The 23,529-nt window shown below is 60.1% G+C and overlaps 2 protein-coding genes across 10 annotated transcripts in view; one reads left to right on the top strand and one right to left on the bottom strand.

Moving 5' to 3' along the window:
• The window catches only part of BRD7 (bromodomain containing 7), a 34,722-nt gene extending 33,982 nt beyond the window's left edge, over positions 1–740 (top strand). For 2 of the 5 annotated variants that reach the window (XM_081806607.1, XM_081806608.1), the window contains exons 16-17: positions 36–179; positions 504–740. In XM_081806607.1, coding sequence (XP_081662733.1) covers positions 36–179; positions 504–559 — 200 coding nt within the window. In that variant the 3' untranslated portion in view covers positions 560–740. Of the gene's footprint in view, positions 1–35; positions 375–503 lie in introns of those variants that run through there. The other 3 variants (XM_081806606.1, XM_081806605.1, XM_081806609.1) reach the window with 2 other exon arrangements.
• A 1,320-nt stretch (positions 741–2,060) lies between these two features.
• Positions 2,061–23,529, bottom strand: part of ADCY7 (adenylate cyclase 7) — a 53,443-nt gene continuing 31,974 nt past the window's right edge. For all 5 annotated transcript variants that reach the window (XM_081806604.1, XM_031024892.2, XM_081806602.1 and 2 more), the window contains 22 exons: positions 22,800–22,949; positions 22,330–22,478; positions 21,420–21,531; positions 19,229–19,356; positions 18,895–19,053; positions 18,529–18,661; positions 15,193–15,384; positions 15,022–15,056; positions 14,428–14,511; positions 14,070–14,142; positions 12,707–12,804; positions 11,858–11,942; positions 11,418–11,543; positions 10,493–10,579; positions 9,295–9,488; positions 8,431–8,521; positions 7,900–8,055; positions 7,271–7,417; positions 5,752–5,856; positions 5,448–5,562; positions 4,738–4,862; positions 2,061–4,532 (listed from right to left, as the gene is read on the bottom strand). In XM_081806604.1, the coding sequence (XP_081662730.1) occupies positions 4,386–4,532; positions 4,738–4,862; positions 5,448–5,562; positions 5,752–5,856; positions 7,271–7,417; positions 7,900–8,055; positions 8,431–8,521; positions 9,295–9,488; positions 10,493–10,579; positions 11,418–11,543; positions 11,858–11,942; positions 12,707–12,804; positions 14,070–14,142; positions 14,428–14,511; positions 15,022–15,056; positions 15,193–15,384; positions 18,529–18,661; positions 18,895–19,053; positions 19,229–19,356; positions 21,420–21,531; positions 22,330–22,478; positions 22,800–22,949 (2,691 nt within the window). In that variant the 3' untranslated portion in view covers positions 2,061–4,385. The remainder of the gene's footprint in view (positions 4,533–4,737; positions 4,863–5,447; positions 5,563–5,751; positions 5,857–7,270; positions 7,418–7,899; positions 8,056–8,430; positions 8,522–9,294; positions 9,489–10,492; positions 10,580–11,417; positions 11,544–11,857; positions 11,943–12,706; positions 12,805–14,069; positions 14,143–14,427; positions 14,512–15,021; positions 15,057–15,192; positions 15,385–18,528; positions 18,662–18,894; positions 19,054–19,228; positions 19,357–21,419; positions 21,532–22,329; positions 22,479–22,799; positions 22,950–23,529) is intronic.

The following is a 23,529-nucleotide window of genomic DNA, read 5'->3' as shown; positions in this document are numbered from 1 at the left end:
TTAACCTAGAACTGTTTTTCTTTTCTTCTCTCTAGCTGAACAGGTAACCAACAATCTGAAAGAACTTGCGCAGCAAGTCACTCCGGGCGACATTGTCAGCACGTATGGAGTTCGAAAAGCAATGGGGATTTCCATCCCCTCCCCCATCATGGAAAACAACTTTGTAGATTTAACGGAAGGTATGTGCCCTGTGTGTCTGGGAGGATGGAGGACTGTTGTGAGTAAAAGGAACATCAGTCCTCTCCCCTCGAGTAATATTGGAAAGATTTTTGTCTCTGCATGTTGATGCTGTATAAACTTTTTATTAATTCTTTAGACAAGACGTAAAGGAAATAAAGATTTGACACATTTGCAAAAAAAACCCTACAATGATACCCTGGTAGTAAATCTAGTCTTTAACCTTGGTAAAGAAGGGCTGTCAGCACTTATTCTTCTGGATGATACCTTTACTTTTTAATTAAAAGGGAAAAAGTGCTGAATGAGGCCGTAACTTTTCCTTTCAGATTTTGAAGAACCGAAAAAGACTGATGTTGCCGAGTGTGGACCCAATGGGATTTGAAGCTCACTGGTATTTCATTATATATTCTGTACATATTTTTTTCATTCTTAACTTGGAAATGCTTTTCAGAAGATATAAAATATTTGTAAATTGTGTTTTTAATTAAACTTTGGAACAATTAATTTTAATGTTCCAGAGATTGGACTTGTATTAGGTAATAAAGCTGAGCCTGGGACTATGAGCTGTGTTGTGCTGTCAGCTGAGTCGCTCTTGACCTTTCCCCAGGGCTGAGGTGATAGAGAAACACTTAGGAAATAAAACAGCCTTTTCAGGACCCTTCGTTAAAGCAGCAAGGCCCCCAAATAATTGAACTCTCTCATTTTACCACATTTGTCAGAACTCCTCGTTAAAGAAATTAAACCAAAGAGTTCCGACTTACAGATTTCACCTAGATGATTTATTCAAAGAAGGTCTTCGTGAGGAAGGACTAGGACGGACTCTGACCTGTTGCCATCCGGAGTGGGCCTGGGCACAGTGGGTCAGAATGACAGCGCTACTTCCTTAGGGCACACACGGGACCGGAGCTCAGACGCTTCTCTAAAATCCCCATCCAGTGAGATTTTCCATCGTTATACCATGAAAACAAATACTAGTAGATTCTGAAATTACTTTAAGTGTATGTCCCCTGCATACCTGATGGGAATGATGTCCTCCTGTAGAAGGATGAGGTGACGTACCTCCCCATGCCACCCTCTCTCTCCCCCAACCCCCCAACATCACACCAGGAGTTTCATAGTACTAACCTGTCTGGTGGTCCCGTTTGGTTTATTTTTTTCCATTTTTGAGAAGGTCACTTAGGGAATCACAGAGCTTAAAGGAAAGTTTACGTTTCTGTTTACTGTTTCTCCCGGGCCACCTGTGCCTCAGCGTGTCCCCTGAACTGAGAGTCCTCTACTTTTATCTGAAATACAAAGGTCGGCTGCTTGAGCAGATAATGGAGACCAGGAGACATGAGGTTCTCTTCCATAACCAGGCACCACACGGCAGCCTGCTTCAGGGAACTCTGCTTTGTAAGACCCCCCCCCCCTTCATCTCCCCCGCCCCCCCGCCAGGTGGAAGCGTTTTTATTTTCCTGACTTTAAAAACGAAGATTTAGCAAGAACAAGTGGGGTGAAGGAAAACTGATTCTCCAAGACGACCCAGTCTTAAAAACCTACTAAAAATCGTATGCCAAAAGAACTTCAAAATTGTTCAGTTATGTATTTTTTTTTTTATAAGATTTTATTTATTTATTCATGAGAGACAGAGAGAGGCAGAGGGAGAAGCAGGCTCCCAAGGAGCAGGAAGCCCGATGCGGGACTCGATCCCAGGACCCTGAGATCATGACCTAAGCCGAAGGCAGACGCTTAACCATCTGAGCCACCCAGGCGCCCCCAGTTACGTATTTTATCAAGTTTTTTTAGAGTTTAATAATTTTAATCTTTCGATTATAATTCAGGCAGTGATTTTCTTAAACAGACCAAGAAAACTGAAATTCAAAACACTTGTTTTTCCAAATTGCTGATTGAATATATGAAAGGCTAAACAAAGTAGAAACACTGGTACTTTATAAAAATGAAGTATAACATTTTGAAACAAATGTTACAGATCTATAAATATTCAGTATACAGAGTTATTCCTAGTTATTCGGATGTACCTTCTCAAAACCTGTTTTTGGACATGACGTATTATATACACCATGTATACAGTGATTAATGATCTTATTTAATTTTCTTAATGAGTAAACCAGAAAACTTCAGGTGTGACTTTCACTAGAGTCGGGGAGGCCCCCTTCACGCCGGCCCGTGACCCCTAGGAAAGGTCAGTGTTAGAAAAGATACTTGTCCTGTCATAAAACAAACAGAATGACACCTGTGAGGAAGGGGCCCGGCCCCTGGAAAACACACTGAGCAAACGTGACTGCAGGTGCCTTTTAGGGTCCGTTCCACACGATAGTCGGCACATCAGAAACTCAAAACTTCCCAAAATGTGCTTATCAGAGCACCGTGCTTGAATTGGAAATAAAAAGAGAGGACTGGATTTCTGTTGCTGGAGGAAAAAAGTAATTTAATATTGCAAGAGTAGAAGTAGGCCCACCTCAGAGAGACCCAGCATGCTTAGGTGTGTCCAGTATCGTATCCGTGACAGAACCTTCCTGACCTCCGAGGAGAGCCCTGCTGAGCGGCCCTGGTCGCTGCCGATTTAAGTGTCCGGGTCGCGGTGTAGTACTCACCCGACACCAGCCCTTTATATGAAAAGTTGGTGCAGAAAAGCAGTTTTTAAGTGAGGTTATCCCTTAACAGCATTTTTGCCATAAAATTCCTTTGTACAGCAAGTTCCTGTAATTCATTCATCTCTCTCCCAGTGACACGCAAGCCTCAGCCGCTAGCGCATCCGGCTCCTCTGGGCAAACGAGATAAGCCCCTTCTCAGGCTGATAAGCCGCAGACATGGCCCGAGCAGACAGCGGGTTCACCTTCAGTCCTCCCTGCCCTTGGCTGCAACCCTGTGTCCGCTTTTGAAGCTTCCCATATGCAAGATTTCCTGTAATGGCTGGGGGTTCCCGGAGGACCCCGAGCTGGGAATCCCTGCTCTGCAGTGAAATGCAGCTGTGTGAGAAACCCCGGGCGCGCACTGCTGATGAGGCAGCAAAGCTGATCCAGAAAAAGGAATGGGCAGTTTGGTTCCTTCTCACCTGGAAACACAACTCAAGCCAACTTCTGAGTCTTTGAAAATTGAAGTGCTGTGAGATGCATCTCGCGGACCTGGCATTTCGCACTTGCCTTGATTCATGCGGTTCAGAGCAAGACCAGCCCAGCATTTCCGAGCGGGCTGGCTTCCCACATACGGGAACCTCTTTGCACGCTCATGTGGAGCAGAAGCTTTTCGTTTTGAAGCTCTTCAAGTTAGGTGTGAGGACTAAAGAAAAGAAAAGAAGTGCTACAGGTTGCCTGCGTCCTGTCTGCACAGATTCCATTCCTTTCCACCACAGAAGCGAAGATTTAGCGGAAGACTGCAGGGGAGAGCCCCACACACGGGGGAGCAGTCGGGGAGGGGGTAGGAGGTGGTGCCTCATTTCCTGGGCCACGCCACCGCCTGCCTTCTTGCCGTGAGCCACACTCCAGGCCCAACCCCCGGACACTGGACGGTAGGTTCTCCTTCCGTGTCAGTGGTTAAAAAGACAGTACGCTGGAGGGAAGAGACTTTGTCTAGCATCTAAGAACTCATTAAAAAGGATAAAACCTCCACCAATAGTATAGCCATTTAAAACAGACACGCCAGAGATGACAAGAGGTAGCAGGTGCCCGCTGTGGTTTTTCCTCCCTGCTGCATGAAACCACAGATTGAAAACAGCCTTATCAGCTCTATTTACCGAAATGCCTGTGTGAGCAATGCAGAATCCTGTGGCTGATCCGCTGGGGCAGAAAGGAGTACCCAGCCCGTCCTGGACAACTTGTCCTAGTTCTGTACCTAGAAAAGACCGGGCCCGCGTGTGCAGCTCGCAGGCCAGGCAGGGTATGTATGGCTCATGCTCCGAGATCGCCACAGCCCCGAGGGGACTGAGCATCCGAACCTCGTGAGTGAGCCTGTCCACGCTGTCTAGAAGCTGTGGTGCAGACTCGGACGGCACAGAGGTCCTGGCTGCCTGTGGGTGGCAAGGCTCCGTGGTTGCCTCAGGTGAGGGTCTGATGCATGTTCCCAGGAATCCTCTAGCACAAATCCGAGGAAGCTCCACATAGCCAAACCCTTGGAATGCCTTTGTGACTGGCGTGTGGCTGAGTGCTCCCCTTGGCTTGCCTCAGGGAAGGAAATCCGCTGCCAGCATGTTCTGCACCTACCAGAAGCCCTCAGTTGAGTCCCAATCCTTGGAACTTGGCAGTGTCTGTACAGACAAAGTAAGTCCTCAGCTCGCCTTTGCCTTTGACGTTGATCAGTCCCCGGCACTCGCAAGAATAACCTAGTCCCTGGAGGATGGTGCATGTTTCTTCAGTAACCTGAAAAGAAAAGGCCAACAGTCTTGGGAAGCAGGAAGAATACCTGCTGTGGGGGGTCAGGCAGAAACCAGCCCCAAGCAGCACACAGGTCTGGTGTCCCTCAAGCACATCAGGGCTGGAGTCACATTGCTGACCGATGCCCGGGTCCCTGCGCCTCTGGGAAGTTCCTCCCCCTGTGGTCATAGGTTCCCCAGCTGGGTTGTACCTGGATCTTGCCAAGTTCTCCAGTGCTCTCCATCCGGCTGGCAACGTTGACCGTGTTTCCCCAGATGTCATACTGAGGCTTTCGTGCCCCAATCACTCCAGCAATCACGGGCCCGTGGTTTATGCCTGGAGGGAACATTTGCGGTTGGGTCAGGGAGGCCAAGCCTCAGGCTCTGCCCTTAGCAGCAGCCACAGAAAACACCGACCAACAGCTGAAATGGCTAGAGGGGGCTTCCCAAGCCCGTGACAGGAGTGCTCATTTGGGGTGCGCGAGAGGCACCCCTGGGCAGCCCTCTTCCGGCTGCTTGCTCCAGAAGTTGGGCTGCGGTTAGCACTTTTCTAGTATCTGCTCATCTCCCAACCAAGAACAAACAGGCTGTGAGCACCAGCCCTGCAGCTAACACGGGGTAGTTAGGTCAGTAACTTGGCTTTGTTCTCAGGATGTTGTAAGGTTTACAGAAGGTGATTTGGGGGTTCTCCATTTTCTGTAGGGTTCTGTTCCTATCTACTCACAACTTCCAAAGCTAACTTTATAAACAGAATGCCAAGGAAGAGTAATTGCCCTGTCGCCAGCGTTGCAAGGCCGAGAGGGTGTTCTCAAGGCTTTCCCGCTAGACAGTGAAGTGCACCATCAGGCTTGAGCATGCGCTTGCCAGGAGGCACGGGCCCAGCCACCCTCCCCGAGCCTGGCCCCGCTCTCTGGGCCCTCACCAACTCGGAGGCGGAAGGAGTTGAAAGAATGCCGGTTGATGCCGTCCAGCTTGCTCATCAGGGCGATGCTGAAGTCCACCATGATGCCGATGTGCGCATGCTGCCGCTCCAGGTCCTGCGGGACAGAGCGCTGCGCACGGGGGCCGCGGGTCCCCTGCCCCGACTTCCCGCCTGCACTGGGTGTCAGGCGGCCAGGAGGCTGGGCCGCGAGGTCCTCTGCCCCTCCCTCATAGGACGGGCCTGGGACCTGCTGAATCCCCCTAGTGGGGGACTGGGACGTGAGGCCACCAGCTCAGCTCAGTACCTGGTTCTCAGTCCCTGAGGGGCTGCTGAGCCCTGCGGCTGCCATGTATGTGCTGCCGATGGTCTTGATCTTCTCCACGCTGCTGAACTTGGGCTTTAGAAGCAGCTGCGGGACAAAGGGACACCCCGAGCTCTGAGAAGGGGTGGGGTCCCTCCCGCCACTGCTCCTAATGCCGACATTTCTCACGTTCGGCCTTCCCTTGTGAGTGGACAGCCGAGTCCACGCAGGGACGAGGCCTCTGGTTCTGTCCCTGCTGCCGGTCCTCCCGTTTGCGTCAGGACTCTCGTTCTTAAGGAGCAAGCACAGCCCAACAGGATCTACCCAGGAATGTCGAATGTTTGCAGCTAAGAACGAAATCCAAGGAGCGCGTGGGTGGCTCAGTCAGTTAAGCATCTGACCCGTGGTTTCAGCTCAGGTCATGATCTCAGGGTCCTGGGATCGAGCCCCACATCGGGCTCCGTGCTGAGCGTAGAGCCTGCTTAAGATTCTCTCTCCCTCTCCCTGTGCCCCTGCCCCCTGCTTGTGTGCTGTAAGTAAATCCTTAAAAAAAAAATTAAGGGATGCCTGGGTGGCTCAGTCGTTGGCCTTCGGCTCAGGTCCCGATCCCAGGGATCGAGCCCCACATCGGGCTCCCTGAGCAGGAAGCCTGCTTCTCCCTCTCCCACTCCCCCTGCTTGTGTTCCCTCTTTTGCTGTCTCTATCAAATAAATAAAATCTTAAAAAAAAAAAAATGAAGTCCAAACCGATGGACTTCCTCTGGAAGAGTTGGCAGCGTGGGCTTGGCTGGGAATCAAACTACAGCACTCCCTTACCCACTCCCAGACCCCAGTGGCTGCCTGGCACCGCAGGGTCCCGAGCCCTCCACAGCGTGTGCTCTCTCGCCCACGAACTCGCCTGTGATGAGGTTTAGTTAGAAATCAGGCACGGTGAAAGGTTACAACAGAACCATGCGCCCTGATAAAAATTACGTGAAGGGTCCCTCTCTCAAAAACTCTTCCTGTACGGGGCGCCTGAGTGGCTCGGTCGGTTAAGCGGCTGCCTTCAGCTCGGGTCATGATCCCGGGGTCCTGGGATCGAGCCCCGCATCGGGCTCCCTGCTTGGCGGAGAGCCTGCTTCTCCTTCTCCCTCTGTCTGCCGCTCTGCCTACTTGTGCTCTCTATCTCTGTTAAATAAATAAATAAATAAAAATCTTTAAAAAAAAAAAAAAAACTCTTCCTGTACTGCGTTCGTTCCTCCTCCTTCTCCTGGTGATGAGGTGAAGCGAGGCACATGACGGGGACGCTGTGACACGGCGTTCGGCCACTACCAACCTCCTGGCCATGTGTCGGGAAGGGGGGTCATCTGCTCACGCGGCCAGCAAACCACAGGTAAGGGCACCACTGCCTTCTTCAAGGACCCTCATCTGACCTGAGCTGGCTGCCCCTCGCAGAGAAGGTAACAAAGCACTTACTGAGAGAAACACAGAGAAAGGCGCATGCGTCCCTCTCCCGATCTGGGGGGCCCGCACCCTGCCCGAACCTCGTCGAAGTCGGCAATGATCTCGTTCAGCAGGCGCAGACACTCCAGCCCCTCCTTGTTGACGTCGCACTCCGTGTAGAAGACTTTGAAGTCCGGCACGGACGCGAACATGACACACACGCAGTCGTAGGACTGATGGTACCAGTCCTGGATGGGGGCGGGCAGAAGACGACCTTGTGCCAGCAGGCCGTGCCGGGGGACAAGCAAGCACAGGGACGTGGCCCCTCGGCCGTCCCACAAAACTTTCAGGGGCCGGGGGCGCAACGCGAGTGTCGCTCGGCCTGCCTTACGCCTGAGACTCTCATCTGAGTGCACTGGTTGGGGCGGGCTCAGGGTGGTTCTGACTCGGCGCTACCCTGGGTCCCGGGGCTGACGCTGAGAGCCCCGCGGGGTGGGCCAAGGTCACAGTCAGGGGACCTGGGTCCTCTTCCGTAAAATGCTGCGGCACGGAACCCGTGAACCACGCACATTCTCATCCGCACGGACCGTCCGGACCACAGAGGCCTGGACATGCAGCTGGTGCCCAAACCACCCGCCCGCGGGCGGCCCCGCGGCCCCCAGAAGTGCGGGCCCCAGGTACCCTCCGTCTCTCCCTACCCGGGGCCACCCAGCGCCCGCCGGCACCACACCTCATTTAACTTGTCACCAATGAAGTGAGCGGCCACGTGGGCTGGCAAGACATTCTCCAGAAGAAGGCGGTTCACATTCTCCATGGTTTCAAACTCCTCGTGTTCCTTCTTGAACTTCTTCTTCCACAAACAGTCCAAGCGGCAGTAGTAGTCAATCTGCGGACAACGGGCAACATCGGTGTCCTGGCCGCCGTGAGCAGGGACACGAGGACACACGTGTCGCCCCGGGGCCTGCTGAGCCAGCCCCTCAGTGCTTCCACCCTGTGTCCCCGGCTAATGTCCCCAGCTCAACGGCCACCTCCCCGTGGCCTCAGAATGCCAGTGAGCCGGGACTCGGTTCTCCAAGTGACCCACGTGACCAAATGTCACTGGTGTCCTGAGGGGAGGGGATGTGGGGAGGTGAGGACCCGGGGACCAGGGTTTCCGTACTGGGCTCTGTCTCCCATGCAGCCCCAAATCTGCAGATGCCCCGGCCCGGTTGTGTCCCGCCCCCCCCCAACCCCACCCCCGCCGCTGAGCACGGGGCCCTACCTGTCTGGAGAGCATGAGGAGGGTGACGTAGAACAGAACCAGGTAGAAATTGGTCATCGCCTTCGCGTCCTTCCACACACAGAACGGGGAGCTGCGGGACACGAAGGGGAAAGGCCAGAGTCGATTGTGCCCGGCCCTCCGACGCGAGCCCGGGACAGACGGCTGCCCTCAGCTCACATCCTCAGGGCACAGACACGAAACAAGCGACTTCGGGGTGACAAGAGAAGATGGTCTGACTGGGAGGTGGGGGAGGCCTCACTGAAGTGACGTCTGAAGGAAAAGCACTCCAGGCAGGTGAGGGGACAGCCAAGCACTCCTCCAAGTCAGGGACTGCAGCTGTCAGCAAACCCAGGGGAGCAGATTTTGTTCTGGGCCCCCAAATTTAAGGGGAGCCAGGTCCCTCTCCTCAACCCACCTGGGGCCGAGAGCCCCCAGAAGCACACACACACCATCCCTTCCCACGCCACAGGGCTCAGCCACCAGTCCAGGGACAGACCGGAGACCACTGTTGTTTCCAGAACTCTGGAGATCCGGGACACGGCTCAAGGAGGGGGACCAGGCTAGAGCCGAAGCCTCCCCCCCCCGCACCCCAAGAATGGCGTAGAGACAGGAGGATCCAGGAAGCCTCCGGGGGTCTCGGGATGTCCCCCAGAGAACCTGCAGATGAGTGACACTCCAGCTCTGAGTGTACGGACCTGGGACCATCACGTCCCCTCCTGTAAAATGGAGACCGTGCCACCTGCCGGCCCAGCCCCCAGGTGTCCAGGCCAATGGCACTGTGAAGGCCAGCACAGCAGGGTTCAACGTGACACCCCACGGACCACACTCGAGACGGGCAGGGGGACAGGGTGCTTCGGGCCCCACCTGAGGGTCCCGTTGGTCTCGGTGAGGTTGTCCACAACGTGGCCACAGCAGTCCGACTGCCAGCACGGGGAGATGTTGAAGAGCACCAGGTAGGCCACCAAGGCCACGGTCAAGAGCACGACCTTCAGCTCCAGGCTCATCCGCAGGAAGACCGAGCAAGCGACAAAGGCGAGGATGCAGCTACAGGTGTAATACTGGGGTGATGGGGGGTGTCGCTCACCATGAGGCAGCTCCTGGACCCAGGTCACCAGGACGGGGCCCCTTTCCGGCGCGGGCGGGGGGAGGGGCGTGAAGGGCCAGCGCATCTGCAACACTGCTCTCAGCCTTGATGACCTCCCTTCTTAGCAAAGAGCAGACCACACAGTCTAGAACTTTCGAGCATCGCGTTGTTTTTACTCTATTTTTACTTCTACTTATGGCAGGTGAACTCACTGAAGGGAGGGGAAAAAAGTAACTACAACTGCAGTGGCCTGTGGATGTGACAAAGGTGAGAGCAGCAGTACGCACACCCCTGAACAGCCTCCCCGCCTCCAGTTCTGCCCCGAGCTTGCCCTTCCGAAAGGACATCGCTGCCCGTGTTCCTCTCCCGCTCAAGATCATGCTGTGGCTCCCCACTGCCCCCCAAAGAGAGACCAAGCTCTCTCTCCTGGCACTCAGGCTCCGTCCCCACCCCCGATCTGGATCAAACCTACCTCCGGCTCCGTGTCTCAGCTGTCCCCGCGCCTCCCCACGACACCACCGCCTGAAGCCCTGCGGGCTCCCATTGCGTGCCTCAGCTTTTCTCCCTGTCCCAGAACCTTTCTGTCCTTCAGAGACCAGCTCAAAATTCACCACGGCCCGCGGAAGTCCCCCACCCTCCGCTGCTGCGCATCGGGGCTCCCCAGACCTGGCTTCTGCTGTCGGCCTGCCTGAGGCCAGTCATGGCTCCACCACCCATGAGGCCAACCAGTCAACCTCTCGGGGCCCCTCCTCGCGCCTTGGATGAAGCAGCCCCGGCCCCGAAGGCCCTGTGTCCTCCGGGATCAGAGGCCACCTCGGCCCCGGCTGGGCCTTGCTCTCTCCATCTCCTGGGAGGGGCTGGACTCCGCTCCCCCGCACCCCATGGCCTCCTGCACTCAGGCGGGGCACTGCGCAGGAGCAGGGCCCAGCGGGGGCACGCGGGGCCCAGCAGTCTGGGCCAGGGCCCGGCTGCACTCACCGGGAGGAGCCCGCACATGTTGCTCCCAGGCCTCGGGCTCGTCTGGTTGCCCGCAGGCAGCCCCGGGGCCGAGAAAGGCATCAGCGGCTGCAGAGAAGACAGGTCACCGTGAGGGGTGGCCCAGGGACCTGGGACTCTAGGACCTGCCAGGCCCAGCTCCAGGCACGCCCAGAGCCGCGGTGCCCCGACTCCCGGCCACAGGCATCTGCTTCCCGGAGGGGAGAGGTCCGGGGAGGAGGAGGGTGTAAAATGAAGCCCCATGTGCACCATCACCAAAGCATCAGAGGCTGATTCGGGGCTGGGGGAAGCAGGGGAGAAGCTGGGATCAGCGTAGTCAGTGAGCCCCCTTCTCCCCAGGAGACCCTGAGTGTGGTGGTCACAGGGTCTCAGGGACACGGAGAGCCCCTGGCTCCAGAGGTCAGAGCTGGGAGGACCAGCAGGGACACGTGCTGTCCGCAGCACTGAGCACGTGAGCGAGGCCTGAGAATCAGGAGCTCAAGTGTCCTCCCCAGCCTGTGCCCAGGGCCACTCGCCCTAGCGAGGAAACGGAGTCTCAGAGTAAGCCAGGGCCTCCCCAGGTAGAAGGATGATGATGAAGAAGGTAGAAGATGCCAAGAACACTGGTGGTTCAAGACATCCTGTCCTTGTGGGGCTGGCCACGTAAGCCCTCTGGGGGCCCCAGGTCCTCGTGTGAAAAGTGAAGGGGAAGGAGCCCAGGCCCATCTCAGGGGCCTCGTGGAGCCCGCCCACAGGGCCCTGCAGAGAGCTATGCCAGATGCAGCTCTCGGGCAGGACACTGTGGGATTCGAGAACCTGAAGGTGCCCAGGGTCTAGGACTGGCTCCCCCCGTCCCCCCAGGAAGCACGCACAGGCAGGAGGGCTCCTCGCCAGGGCCCGCCATCCCCACCCGCCCCCCAGAACCCACCAGGTTGACGATGGCGATGCTGAGCAGGCTGCCAATAGTCAGGACGGCCAGGGACAGGCGCAGCAGGGGCTGGGTCTCCACGCTCTCGGAGATGGCCTGCAACATCCCCCAGGCCGGGCAGCACTTCTGTGGAGGCACGGGGTCAGGGGGCCGGCGCCAGCACCGGGACAAGGACCCCTCGGCCCAAGGGCCCAGTGGACGCGAGGGCTCCCGAGAGCTCCGCTAGAGCTCAGGCCCAGAGCTCAGGACGCACGGGTGCACAGACAGAGGGGACGCTCCCACCCTCAGGGCCGGGGACAGCCGCAGCCGCTTGGGGGCCCCCGGCAGCCCGGGAGGGTGGCATTACTGGGAGAAGTGCTCTGCAAACTGTCGCCCGGGCAGGAGGGGCGCGGAGGGCCGGCGGCGCAGGGCCAGGTGCCCGGTCAAGGGCTCCCACTCACCAAGAACTCGTGGGCAAAGCACAGGCCCAACACCAGCGCCAGCACGCAGGCCACCAGCCCAAAGGACACACCCAGAGCCGCCATCCTGGAGAGCAGAAAACCCTAGGTCTGGGGGACCGTCGGCCCAGGGCCAAGCCACAGGCATGCTCCCCAACCCCCAGCACCCCAATTCTCAGGCTCCCAGCCGCCTCCTGCCCCCCCAAACTGCCATATGCACTCAGCAAAGGGGATCTCTGAGCACCATGGTCCAGCTGCCCCACTCATGCACGAGGCCGGGGCCACGTATCTAAGAAACGGGTGGGCGCGCAGCCTTCAGACCCACGGCCGCCCCGGAAGTACCAGACGGAAGGGCTTCTGCCTAGTTTGTCTTTAGGAAGCACATCCTAAACCCCAATCCTAGTGGATCCTCTGGCCTCATCCCGCTTCCAGAAACCACCACGTAGCTGACCTCACTCCTTCCCTGTGACCTCCCCCCGCCCCGCCGTCCCCCGCCAACAGGGTCCTCGCACCCGGATAGGGCATGAAGCCCTCTGAGCCTCAGTTTCCCACATCTAAGAGGGAGCTGGAGGTGGCTACGGTTCTGGGAGTCTGCCTTCTGGGACAGCGGTCGCCTCAGGCCACACGCCCACAGGGCCGCACAGGTCTCAGGGGACTGGGAAGGCCTGCGCCTTGACAGGATGAGCACATTCGATGGAAACAAAAGTAAGCACTGGTGAGCCCAGGTGTGGGCCACAGCCCCTGGTCCAGTCTCTGGGACTCCAGGCCCCTCCTGCTGGTCGGGCAGCGCACGCAGCTTTTCTGGGGCGCTTCCAGGCCCCGGGCCCGCGCATCCCGCCCACCCCGACTGACCTGGGCATGAGCAGGGCCTGGACCAGCAGGATGCAGACGAAGACGAGGCTGGCACAGGCGAAGTAGTGCCGCGCCCGGGGGATGGGCGCCAGGCGGTACTGGGGGCGACGGGGACAGTCAGGGTCGCTTGTTCCGCCCCTTCCGGGCCCACCCCGGCTCAAGTTAATCAAAACTCACACCCACACCCTGGGGGCGCCTGGGTGGCTCAGTCGGTTAAGCGTTGGACTCAGGTCATGATCTCAGGGTCCCACTCAGCGGGGAGCCCGCTTCTCCCTCCCCCTCTGCCCCTCCCCCCTTGTGCCTGTGTGCTCTCTCTCTCTCTCTAAAACAAATAAATACATCTTTAAAACAAACCTCACATACTCCTTGAGTTCCAGGTGATGATGGGACATCATCATGACCAAATGACCTTCCTTCTGTTCCCTGACGTTTAGAGCTGATCCCTTCCCCTCCCCCACCCCACCCAGGTCTCTGACTCTATTTCCCAGGTCCCTGAGAAGCCTGTGGCCCCAAGCTTGGGGACGGGAACCAAGTCTGAGCTCTGGGGCTGGCGGTGGGTCTGTCCTCCCCCCACACCCAGGAGTAAGGCCGGGCCTGAGCCCGTAGCTAGTGGGCAGGGGGACCCCGTGCCGCTCACACCCCTCCACCAGGCACAATCTCATGATCTCGGGCCACAGGGGCTCCTGCTGCACGTGAGCAAACCGGGGCTCAGAGAGTCCGGCAGCCTGCCCAGGGTCACACAGCTGCTGGCAGGCCTGCCAGGCAGGTTTCCCTCAGACCCCAAGCTCCTCACCGAGGGAGCCCCGACTCAGGAAGCCCCAGCCAGAGAAAGACCCCACCACCACCAGCAATCTTGAGGCTGAGAGGGGAAAGAAGCCCCAGCACCAGAGCCCCGTGGCCTGGGGCCACCCTCGCGGGCCACACCAGAAGCCAGAAGCCTGTGAAATGGGTAACAACGGCCACCTTGTCCGGCCGTGTGAGGTTTCAAGGACATACATGTGTGCCGGGGACGTGGACAGAACACAGTAGGCGCTCAGTAAATAAGTAAACAGTTGTAGAACAGCATAAAAGCACGTAGTTGTAGCAGCCAGAAGGGAGAACCAGGCTAAGGCGTGCGCTGGCCCTTACCCGCTGAGGTCCTAGCATATGAGGGGAGCAAAGGTCTCCCAAACCCAAGTGGGAGAATCCCTAACAGGGCACAAGTCAGGTACAGGAGTGAGGCCAACAGGAAGAGAGTCCAAGCAAGGCGGGACTGGGCCCCCACCCACCCACCATGGCCCGCCGGGGTGATTCCCACCACCCTCCCTGAACAGACGTCGGAGCGGTGGCTGCCCCACCCCAGGCCTGGAGCCCCGTTCCTCACCTCTCGCTCAAAGTCCTTCTCCAGGAAGATGGACCCGAGGGTGTAGAAGTCATCGGACTTGGAGCAGCAGGGCCTGAGGGGTGGCAGGCGCAGGCCGTGAGACACAGGGCCTGGGGGAATAGGGGGGCCCGCCCTCGGGAGCGGATGGGGGAGGGGGGTGGGAGGGGATCCCACTCCGGGGAGCAGGGAGATGGGGGGCATAAGTCCACCCTCAGGAGGCAGCACCAGGGAGGCAAAGGAACCACCACAGACGCAGCCCAAGCTGGGCCACCAGGCACGCGGGCACAAGGTGGGCCTGGCTGTATGGGGAACCCCCACCCGAGGGGGGACTGGGCGAACAGAGGCCTCGGGGTCCCACCTCGTGGAGCTCAGCCCCTCGATGGCTGACAGCATCTCCTCGTCGTACGAGTCGTCCTCCGACCGCCCCTTGGGGGACGTGCTCCTGCATCAGGAACCGAAGCGCATCACCCCAGGACCACACCCGCCTGCCCAGAGGCAGGAGTGAACACGAGGCAGCACCGCCGTCTGGGTGCCTAGACGCCTGCAGGAGGCCCCAGAGCCTCGTGCGGGGTGGCCGAGGAACAGGAGGGTCCCACTGAGGCCCAGAGAGGGCAAGTGGAGGCCCGGCATCAAGCAGCAGGCCCAGGTGGCCAGCAGCCCAGCCAGAAGCAGACGACCTCTAAAGGCCAACCTCCAAGGCCTCTTCCCCTCCACCCGCAGGCTTCCCTCACGCCAACCACTAACCCGGCCCCGGGTGGGGACACCACAGGCACTCCATTACTGTGAAGTCCTCATTCCAAGCCACAGCCCCTCCGAGCTGCCCTCCTGGACAGAGGATGGTCAGGGTAGGCTGCCTGGAGGGGGTGGACACTAAGGGGGTGACTGGGGTGGGGCAGGACTTGGTCAGGAAGGCAGGCCACAGTTGACGGAGAGGAGGGGATGGTGCACGTACCTGTCAGGGGTCCGGTGGCGCCGCAGGGGAATGGTCTGGAAAGGAAAGGAGAGGGGACAGTTATTCTGCAATGAGGGGCCCCCGAAGTCTGTCCCTGGACTGGGTCTCTCATCTCCTGCACCCTCGGACACACGGGGCAGGTGCCGAGCAGTCTGGGAGGCAGGGTCCTACCTTGGGCCTCCGCCCGCTGGGGACGGGGGTCTCGCCGCTGCTCACGCTCTCACGGTGGTTGAGGTGAGCAAAGGGCCGCGCGGCCCCCCAGGACTCGAGGTAGCGGGTCATGCGCACGGATGCCCGCATCTTTAGGGCCGCGTCCCCCTTGGGCTTGGGGAGGTGCTGGCTGGGCGGGGGCGGCTGCCGGCTCTGTAGGCAGACACAGACACGGCCTGTCCCTACCCCCCTCAGCCCAGGAAGGGCCCCCGCCCCCATCCCACTCCCCCTGAAATGCCACACTGCCCCGAGTGCTGGCCAGGCTGGGGAAAAAGAGAATGGCAGAAACGCTGCTGGGTCTGCGAGCCCCTCGGGGACCGGCCATGGCCCAGTGCACTCCTTGGCTGGGCTGCACAGGAGGTCCCAGCTCGGGCCCTGTCCTTCCCAGGCAGCCAGGAGATTGGGGATCACACACAACTGTGCGCAGCCCCTCAGACCCTTCTCTGCCTCCCCAGGGAAAGATCGGGCCGAAGTCCTAAGCCCTAAGACCCTGCCAGCCCCGTGACGCTCTGTGGCACCGCTGTCTCCCTTGGGGCCTGAAAGCCCACTGGCCTCTCCCCGTGGGGACACCCCGGGGAGACAGTGCCCAGGAAAGCCATAAGCATCCCACCCGGCCCACCCACATGTGGCCGGCACATGTCCTTCCAGGAGGGAGCAGCTGGAGGAAGAGGAGTGCGGGCCAGGAACCCGGAGAGCCGGAGAGCCGGAGAGACGGCCCACCGAGGGGCCAGCCCCACCCCCTGGGCAGCTTTCCAGGCCCTTCCACTCGTGCGGCCCCCACTCCACGGCAGGGAGCGTTACATGCCATGTGCCTGCTGTGGCCGGGTCAGGGAGAGGGTGTCAGCCCGGCCAGCCTCCTCCGTGGCCCCCTGCCCCCCCCCCCAAGAGCAGGGGACCGTCCCCTGCTGGGGAGGACGGGCAGGACTGTAAAAGGGGGAGAGAAGAGAAACAGTGCCACAGCCGCCAGAGACAAGCTTGAACCATCTCCAAGTCCCCCTACCCCCTGTCTCCTTGGGTCTCTGCAAACACCCACAAGTACCAGCATCTACAGCCACAGACACTCGCTAAGTCACAGGCAGCAACTTTCCTAGAAACCTCTAGCCTCCTTTTGGGATAGAAACATTTTTAAGCCTTGAGATGCGCCTGTCTGCCTCGCCAGTGGGACCAGCTGGAATCCGGCTGTGCCGCGCCAAGAGCCACCTGCCCTGGAGTCGGGGGAGGTCCCATTCTCCGTCTCCCCTTTACGGGTCGGCAACTCTGCCCCCGCAGCCCCCAGCCGCTCAAGTTTGGGGTCGCTAGCACTTCTCACTCACTGGGGCTTCCTGAGAAATAAATGTGCACTGAAGATCCATCCGCTCTGAGTATAAAGGCACCTGCTCCGAAGCGGGCCCCGGGAGGGCACCTGCGACCGTCACCAGCCCGCAGGTGACCCCCACCGGCCACCTGCCACCTCTGGACAACCTTCAGAGGCCAAAGTTGGGGAAGGCCGGCCACATCGACAGCAGGAGGCACCCCTGAGCGTGCGGCGGCCTCTGCGCACACATAAGGGCGCGTCTCCCAGCTCCGTCATCAGGTGAAGAAAGCAAGGTACCAAGCGGGTGCGGGGCACGCCACCCTCGGCTTGGCGAGGGCGCGGGACAGTCCCTCGACTCCTCAGTGTGCATCGGCATCTCTGTGGAAGGGAGACTCGCCACGCTGTCCCCTTCAGCGGGGACGCCGGCCGCAGGCAAGGGTGTGAGGAGAACGGCCCGCAACACCCCCTTCGTGCTTTTTGAATGTTCAACTACGTGAATAAATGAAATTCAACAAAGATGGGGAAGGTAGGGTTGCTGGAAAAACCATAGGATGCCCAGTTAGATCCTGCACAAAACACACACATGCTAAAAACTTCGTCGTTTGTCTGAAATTGAAGCTCGCCTGCGAGTCCTGCAGCGGCCTTGCTGAGGGGAGGGCTTAGAGCTGTCCCTGCCACCGCCTTGCAGGACGGGGCTCTGCTTCTGGGCACACGGTCTCTGAGCTCCGGCTCCATCGCCAGGCGCTGCTCTAGGCGCGGGGATGGCAGCCTGGACAGGCCGCTCCCCCTGCCCTGAGCCTGCCCATGTGGAGCTCACAGTGACAGCAGACAAGCAAAGAGGATAAACCAACAGGAGCACTTGCAAGCAAGCCGAGAGCGCCGCGGGCAGAGACAGCAGCAGTGACAAGCGTCCTGCGGCACAAAGAGCCTGGCAGTGGAGGGCAGGGGCTGGGGTGAAGGGCACTCAGGGGGAAAGGGGGGGCGGTCAGAGAAGAGGGCAGGGCCCAGAGCTGCAGGGTATGGGGTGAGGGGCTGGGTTGTATTCCATGACTGTGGGGTGGAAGCAGCCCCGAGGTACCCAGGAAGGGTTTCCCCAGATGCTAACTCAGCACCCAGGGCCCACGGCCGGGGAGGGGAGGTTGCTGAGCGGTTCCCGTCCCTAGGGAACATCACGGGGCCCAGGAGGCTCGCAGGCTGGCCCTCCGCTTCCCCCCCGCCACCCTGCAACACTGGCAGTCGGGCCAGCTCTGAGGACAGCCAGGGCCAGAGACAGAGGGAGCTGGAAAGAGCCCATCCTGTGGCCGACATTCTTGAGCAAGCCCCAAGGATGATTCACCGAGGCCGCCAGACGAGCTGGCCTCCCGCGGCAGGAAAGCAGGGCCTGTGTGGGCGCGGGGCAGGGCCAGGGCCCACTGCCTCGGAGCGGCCCAGCAGCTGCCTCTGCCTCGGGGTCCTGACGAAAGCGGGGCCTCCAAGCAGGTAGAGGCATCAGCCCGCGGGGCGGCCACCCACGGGGGCAGAACCCACGACACACCGAGGCTCCTGCCCGGTGGCCCCCTGGCCATTCCTTGCTGTCCTGAGTCTTATCCAAAGCATGTCTTACAAATGTGTCCTCTCAAAATCCGGGAAATGAGTGACAAACCCCTGGAAAATAAACTAGCAGTGACTATCATTTCTAGAATGTTTATGAGGTGCCCAGTTTGTGGTGAGCGGCTCACTCACATGAGCTCTTTCTCCTCCTGAGGTAGGCATTGTAGTTGTTGCAAGTTCACTGAGGCCCAGAGAAGCTGTGTGGAGCCTAGAACACACTCAGTGACGGGGAGCTCACTCCCACCCCGGGCGGGCCTCTTCCCTACCTCTCCACAGCCTGGAAGGGAAAAACACTCTCCCTCCACGAGGGTCTTCCCCCAGGGTGTGGACCCCACTCGCCAGCACAGTCCCGGCCCAGAGGGTCTCCTCAGCCAGCCCCGCCCACCCTGCCCGCTGCTTCTGAGCCCTCGTACCCGGGGGTCGATGACCAGGTAGGTGCGGATGTTCATCTCTTTCAAGTAGGGGTCCCGCTGCTGCCCGTGCCCGTCCTCCACCTCATACGCCTTGTCCAGGTGGTTCAGCGTCGCCTCTGTGATGTGCACCCGGCTGGGGGAGACCGGCCCCGAGTCAGAGCTGCAGGGCCCAGAGAAGGCCAGCACCCACCCAGAGGGTGCACGGCACGCAGGGCCAAGCAGGCCAGAGCCCAGCCTGGCTCCCCCCAACGCGAGGTCATTGCTTCCATCTCTGACCCCACTCTGACCAACCCCCTACCCCTCCGCCCGCCCAGCCCAGAGCTGGCCCATGGCCTCTGACCCGGCCACGGTCCTGCTGAACCTCACCCAGGGACTCCAGCCGCCTCCATCCTGTTGGCCAGGGACACATCGTGGGACCACACGTCATACTGCCATTTGCGCAGCCCAATGACCCCGCACAGCACGTTCCCTGAGTGTATGCCCACACGCATGCTGATGTCCACGCCTGTGGCCTCTCGCACCTGCCTGGGCAGAGCAGTCCCGTCACCCCATCCCAGCCAGGGCTGCGGAGGGACCCAGGCGAGCCTCGGGTTCCTCATCTGCAAAGTGGGTACAGTGCATTCCCTACCATGCCCTGGGAAGCAGGAGGGGTCCGTGATGGGGACAGGACCCAGTGCCCAGGCCTGCCCAGAGTACCTACTTAATGGCCTCACACATGTCCAGCCCCATCTTCACGCAGTTCCGGGCATGGGTGGGCAGGGATACGGGCAGACCCGACACGCAGTAGTAGCAGTCCCCCAGGATCTTGATCCGCATACACTCATTGGCCTGCAGGGAGGAGAGCATTCCAGGCAGATGAAAGACGCAGCATGTGCAAAGGCCCGGCAGGCGGAAAGCTGTTTGAGTACCCGGCAAAGCAGCCCGTGCGGCTGAGGTGGAGGAAGTAGAGGACATGAAGACAGGTGGCAGGTGCCACAAGCCAAGGGGCCAGCAGGTGTCAAGGTAACCCGAGAGATGGCTAGGCAGCCAGGGATGCAAACCAGCATCCGGGGAGTGGGGAGAGGACAGAAAGATGGGAGTGAATGCTGAGGCTGGGGTCACATAGGAAAATGCCCCTGAGGAGATGGGCGGCCCAGCAGACTGTCTGAGGTTCCATCTGAGGTACTACTGCGACCACTGGGCTTTCTGTCAGCTCTTGGCCAAGGTGGGGTGGGGATTTAGAGACTCTGAAGAAGGGGCTACATGCCGGCTCCAGGCCCACTCCCCAGGCTCCCCGGGCCCAGCTGCAGCCCTCACGGGGGCCTTAGCAGGCAGCTAGAAGACCTCCCTCTCCCCATCTGTACAAAGGGCCTGCCTCCTGCACCTGCCACAGAGGGAGAGCTGCGTCCAAGAGGACAAGGGCAGGTCCCTGGGCTGTGTGGCAGGGAAAGGGCCATGTGCGACCGGAAGCCCAGGCCCCTAGCCCACATATGGCCCAGCTACTGGGAACCCCCACCTGCTTGTTTAAGGGATGTCATGAAGGAAGGAGGCTCCTGAAAGAAGGCTCCAGACTAGACAGGCCCTCCGAATCACTTGGTCCGCAATACCCTGAGGGACAGTGCTCCGGGGCACCCCTGGCCTGAAGTTTGGTCACCGCCCTGCGGTGGTCTTCCCCTAAGAGGGAGGCCACTCCTGGTGAGGCAGTCCCTCCTAGAACAGAGCAGCTCTGACCACGAGAAGGTCTTCCTAGTGTGGGGCCCGAACTTGCTTCCCACCAAGGCCCAGACCATTGATTCTCCGCCCGCGGAGGCGCCCAGGGGACGCTTTGGAACTCGCCCAGGCGTGGGCACAGGCTGGCTTTTACTGACGCTCTCGACAGGATTCGAACGTGCAGCCAGCGCAGATGGCCACGGCCTTAAATCTTAACACCCGGGTCTCTGCTTAGTGGCCACCACTAAGTCTGTCTTCACCGGAAGCTGGGCCAGGTGCTCCCCAGGCCCCCCAGCCCCCTACACCCCCTCTTCAAAGCTCAGAGCATACAGGCCGGGGGCAATCGGAGGGCAGGCCCAAGGCCACAGGAGCTCAAGGCTGCCACGTGGCAGGTCTCAGGACTATTTGATGCGTTAATGAATGAGTGCACGCATGCACACATGTACACACACACGCCCACAACCCCCACCCCCATCCCCACCCCCGGGCTCCATGCCACCCAGGAAGACCAACAGTGAGCTCAGCCCTGCCCTGCCCGTCTCCAGACCTCTCCCTGCTCAGCTGTACCTGGGAGCCCCTCCTCACCCCATACCCTCCCCTGCTCAGCACCTGCCACGTTCCCCAGTGTCCTCAGGTCAAGTCCTCCTCACCTCAGCCCTAAATCCTTGCACGTCTGCCCCTGGCACCTCGATCCCCTCATACCCCACCCAGTCACACTGGGCCACGCCCATTCCAAGGGCCCCCAGAGGCTTCTTTCTCCTCCAGCCTTTTGCACACACTCTTCCCTCTGCCCAGAACTGCTCCTTTTCCTCTTCAGGGTCTCTTTCTAGGTTTCTCAAACTTTAATGTGCGCGCATGGTTCACCAGAGATCTCGTCGGGAGGCAGACTGGGGGCGAGGCCCAGCACTGAGATGGAGGCATCTCCTCCCCCAGGCAGCCTTCCTGAGCGCCCCCTGAGCGCCTGAGCCCCTGTGCGTGCCCCCGCACGTACTGGCAGTCTCCCACCAGCCTCACTCTCTGGGGACAGGGTCCTGGCCGCTGTGGCCACCCCGCAAGCCCACCGCCACCGTGGAACGCTCACAAGCGGTTGCCGACTGAGTGCCGAAGTTCAGCCGGGGCCTCTGCATGCCCATCTCGGCACAGCACTGGGCAGAGGCCACCCCCGGGGGGCAAGGGGCCGGCACAAAGGCCTGCGGGCTCACCTTGGCGATCTGGTCAAACTTGCCGAAGAGTTCGTTCAGCACCACCACCAGCTCTTTGGGGGAGCAGTCGCTGGCCAGCCGCGTGAAGCCCACGATGTCAGCATAGAGGATGCTGGGGGGGGCGGGGGGGTGGGGGGTCAGCGCCAGGCCCCTGGTAGCCCCTGAGCGCCTGCCGGCCCTGACCCCAGTCTCCCCGGCCACTCCTCAGCCTCCAGAGGGATGGGACAGAAGCCCAGGGCCGTAAGGATGAACGAACGTTCCAGAGGCTTGGCATTAAAGGCAAAAGGCGGCAGCCCGGAGTTGCAGGGCCCTTGAGAACTGCCACCCCCAGGCCCCCCATCACCGCAGACCGCAGCATGGGGGCGCCTCAGAACGTCCTTCTCCCTCCTCACGCCTTCAGAACTAAACCCCGTGGCGAGATGTGGCCCCACGCTCCCCAGGGCTGAGCTCCATGCCCGACACCTTACACGCACACTACCCTAGGAGGACTCCCATCCCACAGATGAGCAAACCGAGGCTCGGGCTGAGGCCGGCTGGAAACCAGAGCGGCAGCATGTGCCAGATCTCCCAGCTCCAGAGTCCGTGAGCTCCGGACCAACCAGCTCACGGCACCCACCCCTCCGGTTCACTGAGGCTGGTGCCTTCGCGTAAGATGCTGTAGCCCCTTCGAATCCGCCAAGGCCTGGGAGACGTCACCTCTTTTGGGGGGCCTGTGCCCCCTTGAGAATCACCTGAAAGGACCCCCTTCTTCCCCGAAGTGCTACTTAGGCACAGAGTTTTACAACTGTAGGGGGCTACCGGATCTCCCCCGACACCAGCGCGATCTGATCCCACCCCCCGGGGAAACAAATGGGGAGACTGAGGCCAGCCCCCCGGGGGACCCCGCGCACAGGCCCGGCCGGCCACCCACCTGACGTTCTGGTGCCGCTTGACGTACAGGCTGTGAAAGTTGTTGTCGGGCATGTAGCGGCGGTCCCCGCGCTCCTTGAGCCGCTCGATGATGGCGAGCTTCATGCCCATGGAGATGTGGGCCGGCAGCACGGACAGCAGCAGGTTCTCCTGGGCCCCGGGGAGGCGGGGGACAGGCAGGGGGACGTCAGGCCCCAGGCTCGGCGACCTGGCCTCGGTTTTCCCTATGGCCCTGCCTGCTCTGCCCACGGCCCCCTCCATCCCCGCCAGCCTGCATCCTGCCCCCAAGCCAGCCCGGCCCCCGGCCTCCTGCGTCCCCGGCAGCCCCTGCGGTGAGGCCGGCGTGGGCGTCCACCCTGCGCCCCAGGCACACGCTCTTCAGTGAGCGTCTGACGTGCAAAGAGAAAGGACGCAGGGCGTGGGGCCCGGGCAGGGCCAGGCTCGGGCTCCAGGGGGAAGCGGCGTCCACACCTGCTGGCGCTTTTCGATGCGCAGCTTACGCCGGATCTGGATGCACTTCACGGTGTAGGTGAAGAGCTCTCGGGAGGCGTCCTGCATCTGGTGCTTGTGGAAGGCGCCCGTGAGGTTCCCGCACAGGAAGATGACCGCATTGGCCAGCAGCTGGGGGCGAGGCGAGCGTGGGCTCAGCATTCAGCCTGGCCTGCGCCCCGGGGTACCAGCCCTCGGCGGGCTGGTGGTGGCACCCCACCCCCATTCTCTGACCTCCCGCCCGCTCGGGCCGGCACCCTTCGTAGGCAGGCAGGGAAACGGGAGCCCAGATGGGCACTGGTCCCCTAGAGTCACTGTGACTCTAAGACCAGGTCTCAGGCCCTTCTCTGCAGCCAGAAAACTAGAGCCCCAGAGACCAGGGAAGCAGAAGTGCATCACATCACAGAGCCCAGAGCCCAAGGGGGGGCCTCGAGGACAGTCACAGAAGGCATGGCGCCCCGATGAGTGCCCAGAGCTCTGGGTTCTATTTTCCAGAACCGCTGCAAGGCCAGGTCGGAGGAAACCCCCTCTGCGGACCACCACAAATTGTGCATGTCTCAGTCACTCAATGCAGAGACAAGACGGGGTGCCCAGGGATACTCCCAGCCCTGTCGGGACAGGGTTCTGCAGGGCGGACTCACCCTCACAGCAGTGCGCTGGACCCAGGGAAGAGGGCCGGAGCATCTGGGGCACTGCAGGCTAACCGAGAAAG

The sequence above is a fragment of the Leptonychotes weddellii genome, chromosome 16 (genome assembly GCF_054177405.1).
Source record: "Leptonychotes weddellii isolate Sample4059 chromosome 16, ASM5417740v2, whole genome shotgun sequence".
Taxonomy (NCBI): Eukaryota; Metazoa; Chordata; class Mammalia; order Carnivora; family Phocidae; genus Leptonychotes; species Leptonychotes weddellii.
The sequence above is the reverse complement of the archived record's forward strand: the minus strand, read 5'-3'. Positions and strand labels throughout refer to the sequence as shown.